At 36.3% G+C, this 19,787-nt stretch overlaps 1 protein-coding gene across 1 annotated transcript; it reads right to left on the bottom strand.

Moving 5' to 3' along the window:
* Window positions 1-415: 415 nt before the first annotated feature.
* LOC107918383 (probable LRR receptor-like serine/threonine-protein kinase At2g16250) lies at window positions 416-5,940 on the bottom strand. The gene is made up of 4 exons (XM_016847936.2): window positions 3,159-5,940; window positions 2,810-2,938; window positions 1,899-1,921; window positions 416-1,482 (listed from the first exon to the last, which is right to left on the bottom strand). Exons 1-4 carry the CDS (start codon window positions 5,105-5,107, stop codon window positions 863-865), a joined length of 2,721 nt encoding a protein of 906 aa, XP_016703425.1. The 5' UTR covers window positions 5,108-5,940; the 3' UTR covers window positions 416-862.
* Between the last annotated feature and the right edge of the window lie 13,847 nt (window positions 5,941-19,787).

Genomic DNA, 19,787 nt, shown 5'->3' with positions numbered 1-19,787 from the left:
TAAATTTAGAGTTAAACCAGATTAAACTTTTAAGTGAGAGAATATTGTCTCAATGTTATTTTCTTCCTTTACAATACTCGATGGAACCTCTTCCTTTTGTTCAGTTTCCTATAGAAATTTCATTGCTTTGCCTTCCTTTTTTTTATTTAAAACTCTCGATGAACTGTAGTTATATTGGGTTACATTGAAACTTAGAGCCAACCTGGGGATGATTGGACCCCTAAATGAAGAAAAGCTCTCCCAATCCTGTTTTATCCATCCACAAAACTCAAATATATAGTGTTTTTCCCACTTGCATCGCTTAATGTATCTGATTCATACTGTTTTTTTTCACCATCATAGACTAGAAAATAAGATTTGCACCAAATACTGCCACCCTTTCAATTAGTACTATAATTTCCATAGAAATGCCTAACAAAAAAAGAATCAGTATGATTTCTTCTTTCCCCTGATTTTCATTTTTTTTTCTGCATAGCTGAAAATCTGATATGAATGAAAGAATCCTGGACAATTACAATTTACATTGCGCAAAAGGACCACAAACACAATAACAAATAAAAATTGTAGCTTGTTCTTATTCTGAAACAAGCTGTCAAACAAATATGACCTACTACTTGTCAATGGCACCCCCCCCCCTTTCTTTGCCCCGACCCTTTTATCCATATCCATCCAGTCACAAACTAAAACCACTGTCCACGACACTCGAATTCGCGAAACTCGGTAGTTAATGAACATCTAAAGAAGTTTTGTGCATCCTCAAAGCCTCCCAGTCCAGTGCAAAATATCTGCTGACCAGAATGCACTTGAATGGGAAGCCTGCTGTCTTGTTAAGAAAGAATTGGAGAACGAATTAACCTCTATACTAGTCACGATCCTTTCGTTCTATATCTTGCTGTGGTTTAGGTGGTTCCGGGAATATCTCCTTTGAATGCCGCCTACGTGAAGATGAATGGTCGCCTCCACCATTCTGAGCACTGCCCTGCGAACCCGTCGTTCCTGAATGTTTGAAACTACTTCCCCCTTCAGCTCTAGTAGTGGAGGCTGCTGGAATACCGGCTACATCCAAAGAGCTTTGACGCCAGCTACCAAAAAGAGCAGCATTCCAAGATCCTCTTGACGAGGTTGTTCTAAGCCTTGCTGAGCTTGTATTGTCTTCCCTAACCACTCTCAAGGGATTTTCCAAAGCTTTTAGGATATATCTCATTGGGGGCCGTCTAGAAGGCTTTGGATTGAGACAAGACCTCGCAACAATGGCCATGGCCCAGACTTCCTCCAATAGATCGTCGTCCACAAGAAGAGACGGGTCCAAAATTTTGGTCACAAGTTCCTTATCATATATACTTATGCATTGTAGTGTTTGTTCTAACCATTCCTTCATCTCGGTATCACTCGATGAACTGATCTCCAGCTTACCTGTTACCAACCCAAGTAAAACTTTCCCGAAGCAGTAAACATCGTAGGCGCATATTGCTGTAGATGAACCTGCATGTTTTACAAATAAAAAAGGAAATTTCAGAAAAAGATTTCGGATTTGAAGAAAAATGTTTTACTGTCAATTCTATGCTCTCAAGCAAATTTACTGGCAACATTTTGTCTGTCCTAGAATTAGAATTTATTTATTTGTTAAGTCTAAATGAGTAGGCATATTGCAGCAATAAGCTGCTGATCTAATAAAAGGGGGATATGGGGAAGGAAGCGAAGTTGAATTTTCAGGTACAACGCTTGCAGAATGTGAACCTCGAATGACAATGGTTGCTAATTAGTAAAAATGGCTGAATGCATGTAATGAACATGTAGGACCTATAGTGCAAAGCAGGATATATCAACAAATGAACCGCCCAGTGGTAACAATGAGATCTAAAATAAGCGTGAATTTTACAACCGAAATGTATACATACCTAAAGAACCTTGTTCAGATGACCTGCATGCAGCAAAGAAAAAACTGTAAGACAACCTTTACCGATAAAACAAGCATAAAAAACCATGAAATACAACTCAAACATTTTGTTTGAAACAGCAATAAGATCAAAAAAGAGACATGCTATTTGCTAATTACTACTCGGTTTTCAAAGAATGTTGATGCATATGGGCCTGGCATTGCTTCATATTGTAGATTCGTATCAATATATAACATTTTTATTTAACATGTAAACTGCAGCACTCTACTTCATCAGACATTAAAACCTGATCTCGGGTTAATCCCTTTGAGTCAAGGAAACATGCTTCCGTCAAGGAAAAATATGCACCGAAACTAGAATGAAGCAAATCACAGATGGACTTAAGTGTCTCAAAGTTCATATTTTATAATCCGATGTCCTATTAGTCCGTTCCATTGTTTGTAGCTAAAACATAGAACAATGTAGAAGTACAACACTGTTGAATTAGATTCTCCATGTGAAAACCATACACATTAAATCCTCAACTTCATTCTGGTAAAAAGAAAGTTGATTTTACGAGAGAAACCTAAATGAGTCTTTATCTACTAGAACTCATGACAACTAAAGGAAGCAATAATGCAAAATCCAGTGTTATCCATAAATAAGTGAAGGAAACCATGGGGAAAAAATCGATAAATATTTGAATTAAAAGGCGGCTGACAACACTTTTCTGCAACTTCTTAAACTACAAAATACACATGCCAAACCACAACACCCAAGAGACTAACAAACATTAAAAAAGTCGACTGTATCGGGAAACTGACTAAAAATTGAATACGTAACAATCAATATGCAATAAACCGTTGAACAAACATCTTATGTGAGCTACAATATTCATCTATGTATATAATACAGTTCTGCAGAATACTCACTGTGGCAACCGCAGTAATCTTGTGATTCTATTTTGATGACCATCACCTTCATGAGCGCAGACCTCGCTCAAGCTCCCCAATCTCACTTCAAATTTATCATCAAGAAGTATACTGCTAGCTTGAACATCTCTTCAATAACAAAAGAAAACATGTCACCACGAGTTTTTGTACAGCGTACATAAGCTAATCAATAAATTATCTATTGCACACCGAAATGAAAAAAAGATAATGAGGCAGTTTTTCCAGTAAATTTCTCTACATGCCAGCTTATGAGAAGTTACGATATATATGAGAAAAGAATGTGCAAGTGAAGGCAGTTTAAGCATAAAAATGGAAAGCTGCAAAATACCTGTGGACAAGGGGTGGTGTGCATTCATGATGCAGAAAAGATAGGCTTTCTGCAGCTCCTATAGCAATTTTCAATCTTGTTATCCAATCTAATGACTGTAAACTATCATCCTCTGAACTCTTTTTCCTGTACAAGGAACTTGACAAGTCCCCATTCGGCATATATTTATAAACCAAGAATTTTTCATGTTCTCTCTCTAAACAATGTCCCAATAAGGGAACAACTCGTGGATGTGAAACTTTACTAAAGAACTCCAGTTCAGAAAGGTACGCATCCTTTTTAATTGACTGCAAATCGATCCTTTTGACAACAACAGGAAGCCCGCCTTCTAAGATACCTTTGAAGAGATCACCAGAATGACCATGCTTGATGAGGTTTGCATCATTAAGATCACCAGTGGCTTCAAGAAGTTGCTGATAGGTAAATAAATCACCTAGGCTCGAAAAATTAATTCCTTCTACTGGTGAAAGAGATGTTTCTCTAGCAGGAACTGCTCCCACATCGATCCCTCTATGATTCCTTGTGCTCCTTTTACGGAAACATAGAACCACCAATAGCAACAACATTAGTAGCACAACAAGCCCTGCTCCTCCTAAAACTGCAGCCAGTATAATTATCCTTCTGTTGCTCCTTCGACTTTCAGTTGCAGGGGGTTCTGTTGAATTTGGAGGCCCGAAATTATCGAAACTCAGGCCCCTCTCAGCATAGAATGATACACACTCTGTTAAAGTCCTCTGGCTTGACACACTTTGGAGACAGTTAGTACTAAGAAATGAATTGTCATGCGCATAGTCTGGAACCCTGCCTTCAAAATAGTTTCCAGACAAATCAGTAGAGATAAACCTTCGAAGAACAGTGGTGAGACCTCCATAAAACTTGTTCTGGGAAATGTTAAGTACTACAGCAGTGGCATTATCATTCAAAGTAGAATTAGGCAGCATCCCTGTGAAATTATTGTGAGAGATATCGAGCAAGTTCAACTCAGGTAGTGACCATAATACTTCAGGAAGGTCACCACTGAAACTATTATTTCTCAGAACTATAATCCGCAACTGACTTGGAGAAGGGAACAATGCGACCGGAAGAGACCCTTGGAGGCCATTGTTCCCGAAGTCCATTGTCTGCAAATTTCTTAACCCTCTAAGATCTCGGGGCACTGACCCTGACAAACCATTGCTGCTGAGATCAAGGTCAACCAAGCTATCAAGGTCACCAAGTTGTGCAGGTATTGAAGACGTTAATCTATTGCTTGAAAGATTCAGAATTTGTAGCTTCAAAAGGGATCCAACGCCTGGAGGAATCGACCCCGTTAAGTTATTCAAGGAAATGTCAAGACTTGTTAAATTCCTTAGTGATACAAGTGATGATGGAATAGATCCAGTAAGCGAATTCTTCGAAAGATCAAGAACCAAAAGGCTTAACAATCGACCCAAAGTCGAAGGAATTTGCCCGGTGAGCCTATTATCCGACAAATATAGAGTAGTTAAATTAGTCAAATTACCAATACTCAAAGGTATAACACCTGAAACATTACAAGACCTGAGATCCAACACTTGCAATGTCAACAGCCTTTGGCCAAACCAATCAGGGATAGGACCAGGAAGCAAGAATTCAGAGGCATTAAACGAAACCAAACGTGTAAAATTCGCCAGAGAATCGACAGCAAACTGCGGGTTTCGTTTGCCAACCCTCGTTCTTCTAAACCCAGAAATGTTAATGGAAGTAACACTGCCATTTTCACATCTTATACCGTTCCAGCTGGTACAAGGGTCAACTTTTCTAGGCCAATCCCTGCTTCTAAGCCCCAAAGAGGACCTCAGTTCAAATAAAGCTGTGAACTCAATGCGTGAACTCAGTCGCTGTTGCACTTGTTGCTCCAATGTAGACTCAAGTAACATCAACAACAAGAGATACAACAAAGCTACTCCTATGCTACGCTGATCCACCATGGCTCATGGAGTCTAACCCCAATCATATAAACCTTATCATTTACATGTAATGAAAATTTGACATTAAAAAAGAAAAAACCCCACTTTAGAAGAGAGAAAAAAATAGCCACTTTCTTCCCCTTTGTTGAAGACTCAAACCCCAAAAAGGAATTCCCCCCCCCCCAAAAAAAGCTCTTACCTTGATGCACCAAAGCTCTTTTTTTTCTTTTCAAAACTGTTGGTAACCCAATCTGTATCAACGTCTCTTCTTCTTCTTGGCTGACCCTCTTTTCTCTCTCTACCTACGTTTTTCTCTCTCTCTCTAAATCCTTCAGTTTCTTCAGTTGACAAAAGGGGAGTAAGAGAGAGAGAAAAGAAAGCATGAAATGTTTTTAAAAAATTGTAGTAAATAAATAAAAAAAGTACTAATCTTAATCAATAATTCTGGAAAGATAATAGGGAGGGAGGCCGGTCAAAAACTTAATTGGTTGGCATTTTTCATTTAATTAAGGTAAAAAAAAGCTTAATAACAGATTAACAGCCATGAACCAGTGGTAAAGTTTAAACTGGTGGCTCCGTGATTTTAATCAGAAAACAGAGCCAGGTAGGGCGCCGGTACCCTTTTTTTTGTCTGAACTCCGGCCAGCCCTCCAAAGCCAGCTAAGCAACGCTTCAAAGAAAAATACTGCACTGCCCCCTATCATTGATCTTCCTTTAATTTCATTGTCTTGAGGGGTTTCACATGCTTTTGTTTGTTTATTTTTGTTGGCAAATTTTAGGTGAATCAGTGTCACTGTAAGGGTTTAAGGGGGGAAGTTACATTACTGGTGATGAGTTCATGTGGGGGACTCCACCATTGGCTTCATTTAGGCAAGTAGTTGGTATTTCTGACGTCCTTTGTTTCCCTCAAGTCAAACATTTTTGCCCAACCCAATTTGTTTTGGGGTTTAAGCTCGCTGTAACCCTGCACTTTGGTACCTATATACTTTTCAAATTTTCAAAATTTAATCCCTTTATTTTTTCAGTTTCAGTCCTTTTATAGATTTTATTCATAATCCAACTCTTCTCTTTGATTCCATTTCAAGTTTCAATTGATAAATTAAATATTAAAGTTGGATCTCACTTCAAATATTTTTATTGAAGATAAAGAGAGTACTATTTTTTTCCTTGGGATCACCCAATTTGTATTTTTTATTTTAATAATTCTAAACAATAAAAGATGCTTTCTTATGTAACAGCAATTGAGTTTAGTATTTTATTTTATTTTTTACTTTTACCACAAAATGGGGATAAAGTTTTTTAACCACAATTTTCTCCTCCAACAATTTTTAAAATTAGAGATTTTATTTGGGAACATCTACTTGTTTACATTTATTTACTCACAGGTTTTGTTTAAAACTTTTAAAAATATTTATATTTTTCAAAATAATTTTTATTTATTAAAACATTAACTCCACAGTTCAACAAATTTCATGTTGACCCAACATCATTTATCTTAAAAATTAAAAATATTATAACAATTCATAAATTTTAAACATAAAGATTAAACTTTGAATCCAAAATAAATTGACTTCAACCGGTATAAATATTACTGTACAAGCCCAATTTTTGACCCAGGGCCCAATAACAAATTTTAACCTAAAAAAAACTACCCAGGCCCAACTAGCCTAACCCAATCAGCCCAATTGGCAGAGCCCAAACGGCCCAATAAGCCCAACCGGCCCCAAACCCAGTCAGACTAGGGCAGAAACCCTAGCCCCCTGTTGTGCCGCACCTGCTCCTGGCCGCCTCACCTGCCCTCTGTTCACAGCCGTCACCACCCACTCCACTGCGCCACCTGCTCCACCTGCAAAGAGAGAAACAAACACGCAACAAGGAGAAAAAGAAGCAGACAACACAAAACAAGAGGAAATATTGAATCTTTTTCTTTCTTTTGTTCTTTCGCTATAAAAGCCGAACATATTGAAAAGAAAAGGGGGCTTCCGGGGGGGGCAACTTCTGTAAAAACAAAAATAGATTCAATTGAAAGAAATATTAAAAACGGATTCAAGGTGTTATTTTTTTCTTTTCGTTCTGGAAGATTTTTCTATTTTATTCTCTTTTCTTTTCATTTATATATATATATAAGTAAAGATAGTAAAATAAAAGGAAAAATAGGGTACCTTTCTTACAAAAGCCGCGCCGGAGGGGTAGAAGGCGAGGAGTTTCGGCTCATTTTCGAGTCTTTGGCCTCCCCTTTTGCGAGTTTCGGCCCCATATCCTCGCCTAGAAGTATGGGCTACAAAAAAGGACCAAAAAGGTCCAATTTTGAGCCTCTGGCCGCCGCACACGGTGGCGCTACGGCGGAGGCTCGCCGGAGTCCCAGGCCAGACTTGTGGCCTGAGAGAGCATCCCTCTCTCTCCCTCCTTCTCTGTTTTTTTTGTAAAATGAAGAACTGATTGTTTTTTTGGTTTTTTTTTATTTTTATACTAAACGTGAAACGACGCCGTTTTAGCAAAAGGGAATCCGCGCGTTGACCCGACCCGACCCGAAGGATCCGCGTGTTTTTAATTTTTGGGCTATTTACGCGCACAGTCCCTCTGACTTGTGGCGTGTTTCAATTTGGTCCTATTTCGCTATTTCTTTGTTTTTAATTTAACCACAAATTTTTATTTCTGTTTCATTTTAGTCCCCTGAAGCGCCGCGTTTTGAGATTTTGGTCTATTTTCCATTTTGGTCCCTCTTCTTTCCGTGCGTGTTACAATTTAGTCTTTTTAGTCCTTTTTTATTTCGAATCTGCCCAGTACTTTTTATTTTACTTCGATTTAGTCCTCTTTTTAGTACTTTTGCTATTATTATTATTATTATTATTATTATTATTATTATTATTATCATCTTTACTATTATTAGTATTGGTATTATTGTTGTTACTTTTATATCTCTATTCATATTTACTTATGTATTTTTATATATATATATGTCTTATTATTATCATATAAGTGCTTGTACATATACATGTATATATTTTACATATAATTTGTTTAATATATATATATATACTCATATTTCTTTTTTATATATATCTATATACATATACATATTTTTATTTTTATAAGTATATATATTTATATGTATGTATTTATATATTTTTGTATATCTTAATTTGCATAGACATATACATACATATTTTCAATATATTTTAAACGTATATATATAAATTAACGTATTTATTTGTATACGTATGTATATTTTCATTATTTTTAAACTTTCATTTGTACATACATATTTTCATGTGCCTACTTTATATACGCATTTCATTATTTTCATATTCCATAATTTTATACACCTATATATATATGTACATATTTTTATATGCATATTTTTTTCTTTATATTTTAAAATATACTTTATATATATATCGTAATTTATGAATACACACATATTTTATTTTTTGTCTATACATATAAATATATATAAATCCCTTTACATTTTAATTGTATTCACTATTTATTTATTTCATTTTCATTATTATTTTGAACGAATGTTTAATTTATTTGTTTATATACATTGTTATTTTATATGATTGTAGGTTTGACTTTTATTTATTTTATATTGTTGCTATTGCTCGTATCATTTTTACACTTTTGTATTCATTATGATTTTGTCATGTATAACAATGTAATTTGCTTTCACATTTTTTACTACGACTTCATGTTTTTATTTCACTCGATAATAAAATTTGTTTAAAAAAATGATATTTTGTGTTTAGATTCGAGAGGATCGTACCCTAACTTACTGGGTTTCGATTTCCACAATAAATCTAAACACACTAATCTTTTCAAACTCAAGTTTTGAAACGATCTCGGGAATCAAGAAAAGATCGTGTCCTAACTTACTGGGCATGATCCCTTTCCTAAACCCGAGATAATAAAATATCTTTTAAATAAGTAAAATTCTGGCATTCATTCACGTATTGGGAATTTGAGACATTGTATTCTAACTTACTGGATATGATTCTCTTTCTCGAATAATGTGAAATATGCCCATTTTCCTAAAAATTTTCAACGTTTTAATACAAGGATCGTATTTTTTAAATTCTTCTAAGTTTTCAATTTTCGACATTAAGACATTAAGTAATCAACTAAGGTACCAATTTTGGGCGTATCGAGGGTGCTAATCCTTCCTCGTGCGTAACCGACTCCCGAACCCGTTTTCTGAATTTCGCGGACCAAACTTGTTGTTTTAATAAAATCAAACCGTTTATTAAAAACAACCGCTTTTCGAGGTGATCCAATCACACCTTATAAAAAGGATTGGTGGCGACTGCTGTTTCATTTTTTTTCAAAACCCAAGTCGACCCCGTTTTTATCCAAAAAAATAGTGTCGACAGCTTGGCGACTCCGCTGGGGACTTTAAATAAGAGAGTCAAGCCATGAGTTGATTATTTTTTTTTTGTCTTTTTGTCAAAAATCAAAAACTTAGTTTAAATATACGATCCTTTCATTGTATTTTTATTTATCTTTATTATGATCTTCGTCATTGTGATTCATAATTGCTGTGTTTAAGTTCAGATTTATTTTTGCACATTGCATTGCATGACCGTTGGTCACACCCTTTTTAAGTGGGAGTGAGAAGCTACGCCTTCGTGAGGTTTTCACCTCCGCATGGGATGGTGAATCGCTTTCGGGATACATCCGTACCTATGTCTTCGTGAGATTTTCATCTCCGCATGGCCATAGGGAAATGTATTCCCCTGAACTGAACTCAGTCCGTATGAGCCTATAATGGGTGAGGATCGAGGAATCTGCTGGTTCGGGTACCCTTACTTTAGAACCAACCCTCATATAGTAGACTTAGGAACTTAACCTAGGTAGAGCCACTCCAAACCCCTAGTATCTACCTGATTAGGTACTTTTTGTTTTCCTTGTTTGCTTCTTTTTTTTACTAACCGATCTTGTTTTGTTTTGATTATGATTGCATTGCATTTGCATTTTAGGAAAGAGATATGGATTCAAATCCAATTACTAAATTAGAAAGCTTGTCATGGAATACGAATTCCTTGATAAAGTGGAAAACAATACGACTTCCCAAACATATTCTGAGAAACACAAGAATGGCGATGGAAGAGTTCGTGACCTTGCTTGGTGGCCTGGGGATTCGAGACGATTGTCCAAAAGCCTTCAACAAGCTGACGAGCCTTATGAAGATGGGCAGATGATGGATCGCGACCAAGATCAAGAAAATGAGCTAGCAATGGCATCTATTGGTGAGATTACCTCAAACATGCGGATGAAGAAAAAATCGATGTTGTTTCTTGGAATATGAGGGTGAGGTCGTACATGTATCCGTTTTATGTAAGGGAATTTGCTTTCTAGAAAAGTTTCCTAAATGTAATTGAATCAGAATCAACGTCTCTTTAGGCATTCATTTCATGCATCTGCATTACATTGCATCATATGCATTAGATTTTCACGAAGTGACCCTAATTATGTAAAATTATTTCAGCTAATCTGGAAAACCAATCAACCAAACATCCTTACGGTACTCGTCGCAAAGCCAAAGAAATGGATCAAAGATTAGAGAAACTGGAGCAAACGCAAAAAGAGATGCAAGACCAGTTACAGGTGCAAATGAAAGAACATATGGAAAAGATCCAGAAAGACATGGCACAAAAGATGAAGGAGTCTCAGGATGAACTAATGACTAAATTGACGCAATTAATAACCAAGGGAGTGGATAAAGGGAAAAATCCTGTGGTTTGCGATGAAGAAGGAAACAATGATGAGCCACTTTTTTCTCCAGGATACACGCCTCCGCAAGCGCAAATTCAGATTGAACCACATCCACGAAGATCTTCTGTTTCGATTAGGCCTCAGCACTTTCAAGGTGACGCTTCAATACCGAAGAACCTTCAGGGCAGATCTGGTTCTAGTCCTGACGATAATCTGGTTGTCCCGGACTTCGATGAAGTAGCGGAGAAAGACAAGATGAAGGAGGAGTTACCAAAGCAGTTTGAGGAGAAATGGAAATGGATTGAAGAGAAGTTTAGGGCGATAGAAAGTATCGACGGCTATCGGGGAATAGATGCGAAAGATCTGAGTTTAGTTCCGGATTTGGTGCTTCCTTACAAATTTAAGATGCCGGAATTCGAGAAATATAATGGGACCAGCTGCCCAGAAGCTCATATTACTATGTTCTGTAAGCGTATGGCCGGATACGTCAACAACGACCAACTGCTCATACACTGCTTTCAAGATAGCCTCACAGGGGCAGCGTCTAAGTGGTACAATCAATTGACGCGTATCCAGATTAGCTCTTGGAGGGATTTAGCACAAGCCTTTATGAAACAATACAGTCATGTAGCTGATATGGTCCTTGACAGAATTACCCTTCAAAATATGGAGAAAAAGCCTAATGAAAGTTTTAGGCAATACGCACAAAGGTGGAGGGAGGTCGCTATCCAAGTTCAGCCGCCACTCCTAGAGAAAGAAATGACGATGCTCTTCATCAACACATTGAAGGCCCCGTTCATCACCCACATGTTAGGAAGTGCTTCGAAGAGTTTTTCAGACATAGTCATGAGCGGTGAAATGATTGAAAGTGCCGTGAGAAGTGGAAAGATTGATGCTGGAGAAAATAATAGGAGGTCAGACTTAAAGAAGAAGGAAAATGAGGTAAGCAATGTGAACACCTACAACAAATTGATTGCACAACCAAGAAAGGTGATTACTAGTCAGCAAGGTTCATCTAGACAAGAATCGTATGTGAAGCAAGGCACTGAGAACCTTCAATTCACGCCAATTCCGATGTCATATAAGGAGTTGTATCAAAGCTTATTCAACGCACGTATTGTCGCCCCTCTCTACACGAAACCTCCACAGCCTCCGTACCCCAAATGGCACGATGCGAATGCACAATGCGAGTATCATGCGAGAAATACGGGGCATTCCATAGAAAACTGCATTGCCTTTAAGAAACTGGTTGAAAGGCTTATCAGTATGGGCATCGTTAAATTTGATGATTCCTCCACTGCGGAAAATCCATTACCCAATCATAATTGACGAGTGGGGTGAATGCAATGCACAAGCAACTGAAGAAGGGACCTTATTAGATGTTCGCCCTTATAAACCTGGGAGTGTTCTAAAGAAACCTTTGTAGTATTTAGAGCTTACTCAGAGTAATATTCAAAACACACTTGTTGCTTTCAACCTAGAGCAACAAGAAGTCTTTCGTGAAAAAGGCTTATGCCTGAACGTCATTATTTTAATGGAATGCATCTTTGCGATCTTTTGAACTAATATTTTTTCATTGATTATTCTTTTATTCTTCCATCCAAATCATTCTTTCATTCATTCATAATCATACTGTGCAGATAATTATTCTTAAATTCATACATTCTTTATATATTATTTTGTACCTACAATAGGTCCCTGGATATCAACGACATGAATGACACTGCTACAGACTTAGAATCTCCTTTTGAGCGAGACATGTGTTTAGAGGGATCTCACGACTTTGAAGTTGACACAGAGCGTAGCTTATCTCCAAACTTGTTGAGGATGGTAGAACAAAAGGATAAACAGATCCTACCTCTCAGTGAATCATTAGAAATTGTGAGCTTGACGAAGACTAGAATTGACCTGCCTACAGAGACGAAAAATTCAAAGATGTCTTTGTATGATCATACCAGGGTATGCCTCGATTCTTATAATAAAACCTGCACAACAGCACGATGTCAGAAATTTACAGTGCGAACGACGCAATTCTTTGCCGGGGCAATGCCTCTCTCGTTGAGTCAGCATAGCTTTACCCATTTGAAGATGAGTTTCCATCCCTTCAAGATGTTGTTGGATTTTATCCTGATTAAAGATAGAGATCCAAATTTTTCTGTCGTAGTTGCGTCCCAAAAGGGCTCTATGAAAGAAATCTGGTACCAAAGAAGGTTTCTCACGTACAAGATGAAAGTGGAAGATCTTATGTGGAAGACTTTAGAATAACATTGATTCTGGTCGAAAAGCATGACCAGAACTTGCCTAATCTCATGAATTCAAAAAATCAAAAAATCAAAAAAATCAAAATAAAAATATGAAAAGCAAAGAAAAGAAAAGGAGAGGCCAAGGCGAAAAACCAAAAAGGCGCTTTGTGACCAAAAGTGGTTTTGAGTGGAAAACCCAAAAAGGGTGACTCAAATTTTGAGCAAAATGGGGCATGGACATCACCATTATCGAAGACTTCTAATGGGCATTGTTTCATTTTGAGAGGCTACTTCATGAGCTAAAGTCATCGTATACTGATACAGAATTTCAGAGAAGAGAGTATTGGAGAATGCATTGAGGTTAAACAATAGCACGATAGCTGAAGTCTCAAATTAGCTCAGAAGTGGACACCACGATTCGTCACTGAAGTTCCTAGAGTTGAACATCAAAAATTGAAGGAAAATGACTGAGACTTACGAGAATTGACGTGAGAAATTACCATTTACCCTCATTGTTTGTCGAACATCGGTACTGGGGCAACACTTCTCTTTTTGGTTTACAGGATGGAGGTAGTTCTACCTATTAAAATCCCCTCATTGCTTGTTGAAGGGATCCAATCGCAATGTGATCAGTTGGCCCTAGGAAAAAGGTTAAAAGCTATTCATCAGGGTCAGATGTACCATAAATAATATGAGCCCATAATAAACATGCTCGTCTCAGAGAATTCCACAAGAGGGCTGGGTGTTGAAAAAGATTCTTCCTTAACGAAAGGATTCTAAAGGGAAATGAATGCCAAACTAGGAAAGTCCTTATGTTGTAAAGAAGACCATTTTTAGAAGAGCACTGATCCTGAGTGAGATTGCTAATCCTATAAACTCGGATCCAGTCTAGAAACACTTCGTTTAAAGAAGAAGGAAGGACCAAGGTGAAAACCTGCAAAAGGGCGCTTTCATTCAAAAAAAAAAAGAAGAAGAAGAAGAAGATGATGAAAAAATGAAAAATGAAAAAGTAAAAATGGAGAGGCTAAGGGGAAAACCCGCAAAGGGCACCTTAGGCCAAAGGGGATTTGAGTTGAAAACCCGAAAAGGGCGGCTCAAATATTGATCAGAATGGGGTATGAAGTGATCAGATTGGGGCATGTGGTGATCCTGCTATACCTGAAAGAGTAGGGCGACATCTTGGAGCATCGACAAAGTCCTATAGATCTCCTAAACACATGTCAAACTCAGGAAAGTCTTCAGAAAGTTTGTACAGAGAAGTTCAAGCTGCGATATCTGGGGCACCTAACCTTCATACTATTTATATATTGAATTTGTTGTTGTTCTTGGAATACTTCATTCTTTTTCAAAATACGTGTTCCAATCAATTCCTCTTTTATTACCCTTGATAATTCATTCATTTCGAGCTTGCTCTCAAATCAATTCTATTTCATCCATTGTTATATTCTTTTTGCAAGTATGTTGCATTGGAATGATGATACTTTCACAATGAAAGTTTTGCATATTACTCTAGAAGTTTCTAAATAATATAGGAACCTGAAACAGGACTATCGTTTCGAACGCACCAAGTTTAAAGGGTGAAATATCTAAGAGGGAATAGTTTAAGTTAAAGGCTATCTTTTCAGATTTTGTTGTCCAAATATTGATTGAGCAAAATGACAAGATGTCGTGTTGGTGGCAAAGCTTCAATGAGCCAACAAGCGATGTTTACCAGGCAAAAGGAAAAGGTCTTCTGGGAGAAGAAAATTTTGCAATTGTGCATGAGCATTTGGTATGACACCTTGGGAATGAGGTAAATGACCAAAGAGTTTCACATTCAATATCATTGAATTGCGATAGGAGAAGATTGAGAAAAGCCATACCTTTCTACCATTGGGTTACAATGGGAGATTGATGGTACAAATTTTATGTCCCAGTGGATTAAACTTTGACGTGCACAGTGGGGGGCAATCAGATTAAGTGTTTCTTTGGATATGCTAGCCGAGCAAGAAGGTGGTGCAGCACGTCAGTGAATAAAGCCTTAATAAGCTTTTGTGTGATGATAAACTAAGCATTAAGGAATCATTTTCATGACATTTTGAATGTTATTCCTTCACATCTAGTTGGGAGTATTTGATTCATTTTGATCATGTCATCCTAATCATTAGGCATAATTAGGTTCATTATACAGGTCACGTTCCCTAGAGAACAGATCAGTGAAGACAGCAGATCTTGCCTTCCTGCGTTAACAGCGAAGCAGATCGAAAACAAACTTTGCCTTCATTGGTTACAGTGGAGCTGGTTAAAGAAGCAGATCTTATCTCCCTGAGATTACAGCGGAGCAGATCAATGATAGTAATCCTATCTCCTTGAGATTACAATGGAGCGGATTAAAGGATCTTATCTCTCTGAAGTTACAGTAGAGAAGATCACATCAGGTCTTATCTCCCTGAGATTATAGTGGAACAGACCAAAGAATTTCAGATCTTATCTCCCTGAGATTACAGCGGAGCAGGTCAAAGATAGTAATCCTATCTCCTTGAGATTACAATGGAGCGGATTAAAGGATCTTATCTCTCTGAAGTTACAGTAGAGAAGATCACATCAGGTCTTATCTCCCTGAGATTACAGCGGAGCAGATCGAAAACACTATCCTATCTCCCTAAAGTTACAGTAGAGCGGATTAAAATAAAGGATCTTATCTCTCTAAAATGCAGAGTAGATCGCATCAGGTCTTATTTCCCTGAAGATGCAGTGGAACAGACTGAAAACAATAAGGCGTGTCTCCTTAAAGTTGTAGCGGAGCGGACAGAAGATAGTGATTCTTATCATGTCTAATCTTATTCCCCTAAAGTTGTAGTAGAATAGATAGAAGCGAAGTCACAAACCTTGTCTCTCTGAAGTTGCAGTAAAGCAGGTTGAAGTCACGAATCTTATCCCCCTGAAGTTGCAGTGGAGCGGGTCAAAATGATGGACCTTACTCCCTGAAGCTACAATAGAGTGGATTGAAGCTACAAGTTTTGTCTTTTGGAAGTTACAGTGGAGTGAGTCGACGCAACAAGACACAGTGGACTAGAATAAAGTTACTTGAAAAGAAGCGTCAAGAGAAGTCAATACTCGGCAAGGACTGGACAAAAATTGGTCTTTCTTAGTCTTCGCTCTGTTATCGTTACACGACAACGAGCAAAGAGGGGCAGCTGTACAAGCCCAATTTTTGACCCAGGGCCCAATAACAAATTTTAACCTAAAAAAAACTACCCAGGCCCAACTAGCCTAACCCAATCAGCCCAATTGGCAGAGCCCAAACGGCCCAATAAGCCCAACCGGCCCCAAACCCAGTCAGACTAGGGCAGAAACCCTAGCCCCCTGTTGTGCCGCACCTGCTCCTGGCCGCCTCACCTGCCCTCTGTTCACAGCCGTCACCACCCACTCCACTGCGCCACCTGCTCCACCTGCAAAGAGAGAAACAAACACGCAACAAGGAGAAAAAGAAGCAGACAACACAAAACAAGAGGAAATATTGAATCTTTTTCTTTCTTTTGTTCTTTCGCTATAAAAGCCGAACATATTGAAAAGAAAAGGGGGCTTCCGGGGGGGGCAACTTCTGTAAAAACAAAAATAGATTCAATTGAAAGAAATATTAAAAACGGATTCAAGGTGTTATTTTTTTCTTTTCGTTCTGGAAGATTTTTCTATTTTATTCTCTTTTCTTTTCATTTATATATATATATAAGTAAAGATAGTAAAATAAAAGGAAAAATAGGGTACCTTTCTTACAAAAGCCGCGCCGGAGGGGTAGAAGGCGAGGAGTTTCGGCTCATTTTCGAGTCTTTGGCCTCCCCTTTTGCGAGTTTCGGCCCCATATCCTCGCCTAGAAGTATGGGCTACAAAAAAGGACCAAAAAGGTCCAATTTTGAGCCTCTGGCCGCCGCACACGGTGGCGCTACGGCGGAGGCTCGCCGGAGTCCCAGGCCAGACTTGTGGCCTGAGAGAGCATCCCTCTCTCTCCCTCCTTCTCTGTTTTTTTTGTAAAATGAAGAACTGATTGTTTTTTTGGTTTTTTTTTTTTATTTTTATACTAAACGTGAAGCGACGCCGTTTTAGCAAAAGGGAATCCGCGCGTTGACCCGACCCGACCCGAAGGATCCGCGTGTTTTTAATTTTTGGGCTATTTACGCGCACAGTCCCTCTGACTTGTGGCGTGTTTCAATTTGGTCCTATTTCGCTATTTCTTTGTTTTTAATTTAACCACAAATTTTTATTTCTGTTTCATTTTAGTCCCCTGAAGCGCCGCGTTTTGAGATTTTGGTCTATTTTCCATTTTGGTCCCTCTTCTTTCCGTGCGTGTTACAATTTAGTCTTTTTAGTCCTTTTTTATTTCGAATCTGCCCAGTACTTTTTATTTTACTTCGATTTAGTCCTCTTTTTAGTACTTTTGCTATTATTATTATTATTATTATTATTATTATTATTATTATCATCTTTACTATTATTAGTATTGGTATTATTGTTGTTACTTTTATATCTCTATTCATATTTACTTATGTATTTTTATATATATATATATATATGTCTTATTATTATCATATAAGTGCTTGTACATATACATGTATATATTTTACATATAATTTGTTTAATATATATATACTCATATTTCTTTTTTATATATATCTATATACATATACATATTTTTATTTTTATAAGTATATATATTTATATGTATGTATTTATATATTTTTGTATATCTTAATTTGCATAGACATATACATACATATTTTCAATATATTTTAAACGTATATATATAAATTAACGTATTTATTTGTATACGTATGTATATTTTCATTATTTTTAAACTTTCATTTGTACATAAATATTTTCATGTGCCTACTTTATATACGCATTTCATTATTTTCATATTCCATAATTTTATACACCTATATATATATGTACATATTTTTATATGCATATTTTTTTCTTTATATTTTAAAATATACTTTATATATATATCGTAATTTATGAATACACACATATTTTATTTTTTGTCTATACATATAAATATATATAAATCCCTTTACATTTTAATTGTATTCACTATTTATTTATTTCATTTTCATTATTATTTTGAACGAATGTTTAATTTATTTGTTTATATACATTGTTATTTTATATGATTGTAGGTTTGACTTTTATTTATTTTATATTGTTGCTATTGCTCGTATCATTTTTACACTTTTGTATTCATTATGATTTTGTCATGTATAACAATGTAATTTGCTTTCACATTTTTTACTACGACTTCATGTTTTTATTTCACTCGATAATAAAATTTGTTTAAAAAAATGATATTTTGTGTTTAGATTCGAGAGGATCGTACCCTAACTTACTGGGTTTCGATTTCCACAATAAATCTAAACACACTAATCTTTTCAAACTCAAGTTTTGAAACGATCTCGGGAATCAAGAAAAGATCGTGTCCTAACTTACTGGGCATGATCCCTTTCCTAAACCCGAGATAATAAAATATCTTTTAAATAAGTAAAATTCTGGCATTCATTCACGTATTGGGAATTTGAGACATTGTATTCTAACTTACTGGATATGATTCTCTTTCTCGAATAATGTGAAATATGCCCATTTTCCTAAAAATTTTCAACGTTTTAATACAAGGATCGTATTTTTTAAATTCTTCTAAGTTTTCAATTTTCGACATTAAGACATTAAGTAATCAACTAAGGTACCAATTTTGGGCGTATCGAGGGTGCTAATCCTTCCTCGTGCGTAACCGACTCCCGAACCCGTTTTCTGAATTTCGCGGACCAAACTTGTTGTTTTAATAAAATCAAACCGTTTATTAAAAACAACCGCTTTTCGAGGTGATCCAATCACACCTTATAAAAAGGATTGGTGGCGACTGCTGTTTCATTTTTTTTCAAAACCCAAGTCGACCCCGTTTTTATCCAAAAAAATAGTGTCGACAATTACAACTACAGCCAATTGAGTCTTAGCTCGATTGATAAGTGTATTGTTGCTTTTGAGTGCACTAAAACACATTATCCTCCTTTAGGTGTGAGCGTTCGATTGAATCGAGTGAAAAAATTTCGAGTTAATCAAGTTGACGAGTCCTATTTTATCATCTTAACTTGATTTAAATTTTTTTGAATCGAGTAAAATGTTCGAGTTAAATTAAAAAATTAAACATGTCAAATTAAAATATTGTTACAATATAACTAATTTCATGTTGGAGCACATAAAATTGAAACTATATATATTTTAAAAAAAAATTCAAAGCAAAATAATAATAATAATTAATAATAATACTTTAGTATAATAAAATCAAATAATTAATTAACTTATTTAAGTTCCCAAATTTATTATTCTACAAAAATTTTTATTTTTTTACCTTTTTTATATTTTTTTAGAATTTTTTTAATCTTTATAAATATTTTAAATTTTTTTGTAATTTTTTTTGAGAGAAAGATCAATTTGTTCATTTTCAAATTTGACAAAGACCAAAAGGGTATTTATACCAATCTGTTATTCAAATTGTAAAAGTCAACTTGATTCAAACTTATACATTGGCACACGTGTAAACGAGGTGCTCTACCAACTGAGCTATATCACTTGTGCTTATGATACATATTTTATCATATTATGTAGATAATTTCTTGTCAAGATGAATATTACAGGATCCAACATCATAATCATACCCTTTTGGTCGGTTTGATTGGTATTGCTTAGAAGTAACATTAGATTTATAATCCATCGAT

This window comes from Gossypium hirsutum, chromosome D13 (assembly GCF_007990345.1).
Source record: "Gossypium hirsutum isolate 1008001.06 chromosome D13, Gossypium_hirsutum_v2.1, whole genome shotgun sequence".
Lineage (NCBI taxonomy): Eukaryota > Viridiplantae > Streptophyta > Magnoliopsida > Malvales > Malvaceae > Gossypium > Gossypium hirsutum.
Note: the sequence above shows the minus strand (reverse complement) of the source record. Positions and strands in the feature narration are given on the sequence as shown.

Bases quoted from the DNA above. Each gene is read 5' to 3' on its own strand.
- LOC107918383 (XM_016847936.2), bottom strand. From the start codon at position 5,107: ATGGTGGATCAGCGTAGCATAGGAGTAGCTTTGTTGTATCTCTTGTTG. The intron at 1,922-2,809 runs GTGAGTATTCTG...TGCTGCATGCAG, and splicing joins AGATTACTGCGGTTGCCACA to GTCATCTGAACAAGGTTCTT. The intron at 1,483-1,898 runs GTATGTATACAT...TAAAACATGCAG, and splicing joins ATCTGAACAAGGTTCTTTAG to GTTCATCTACAGCAATATGC.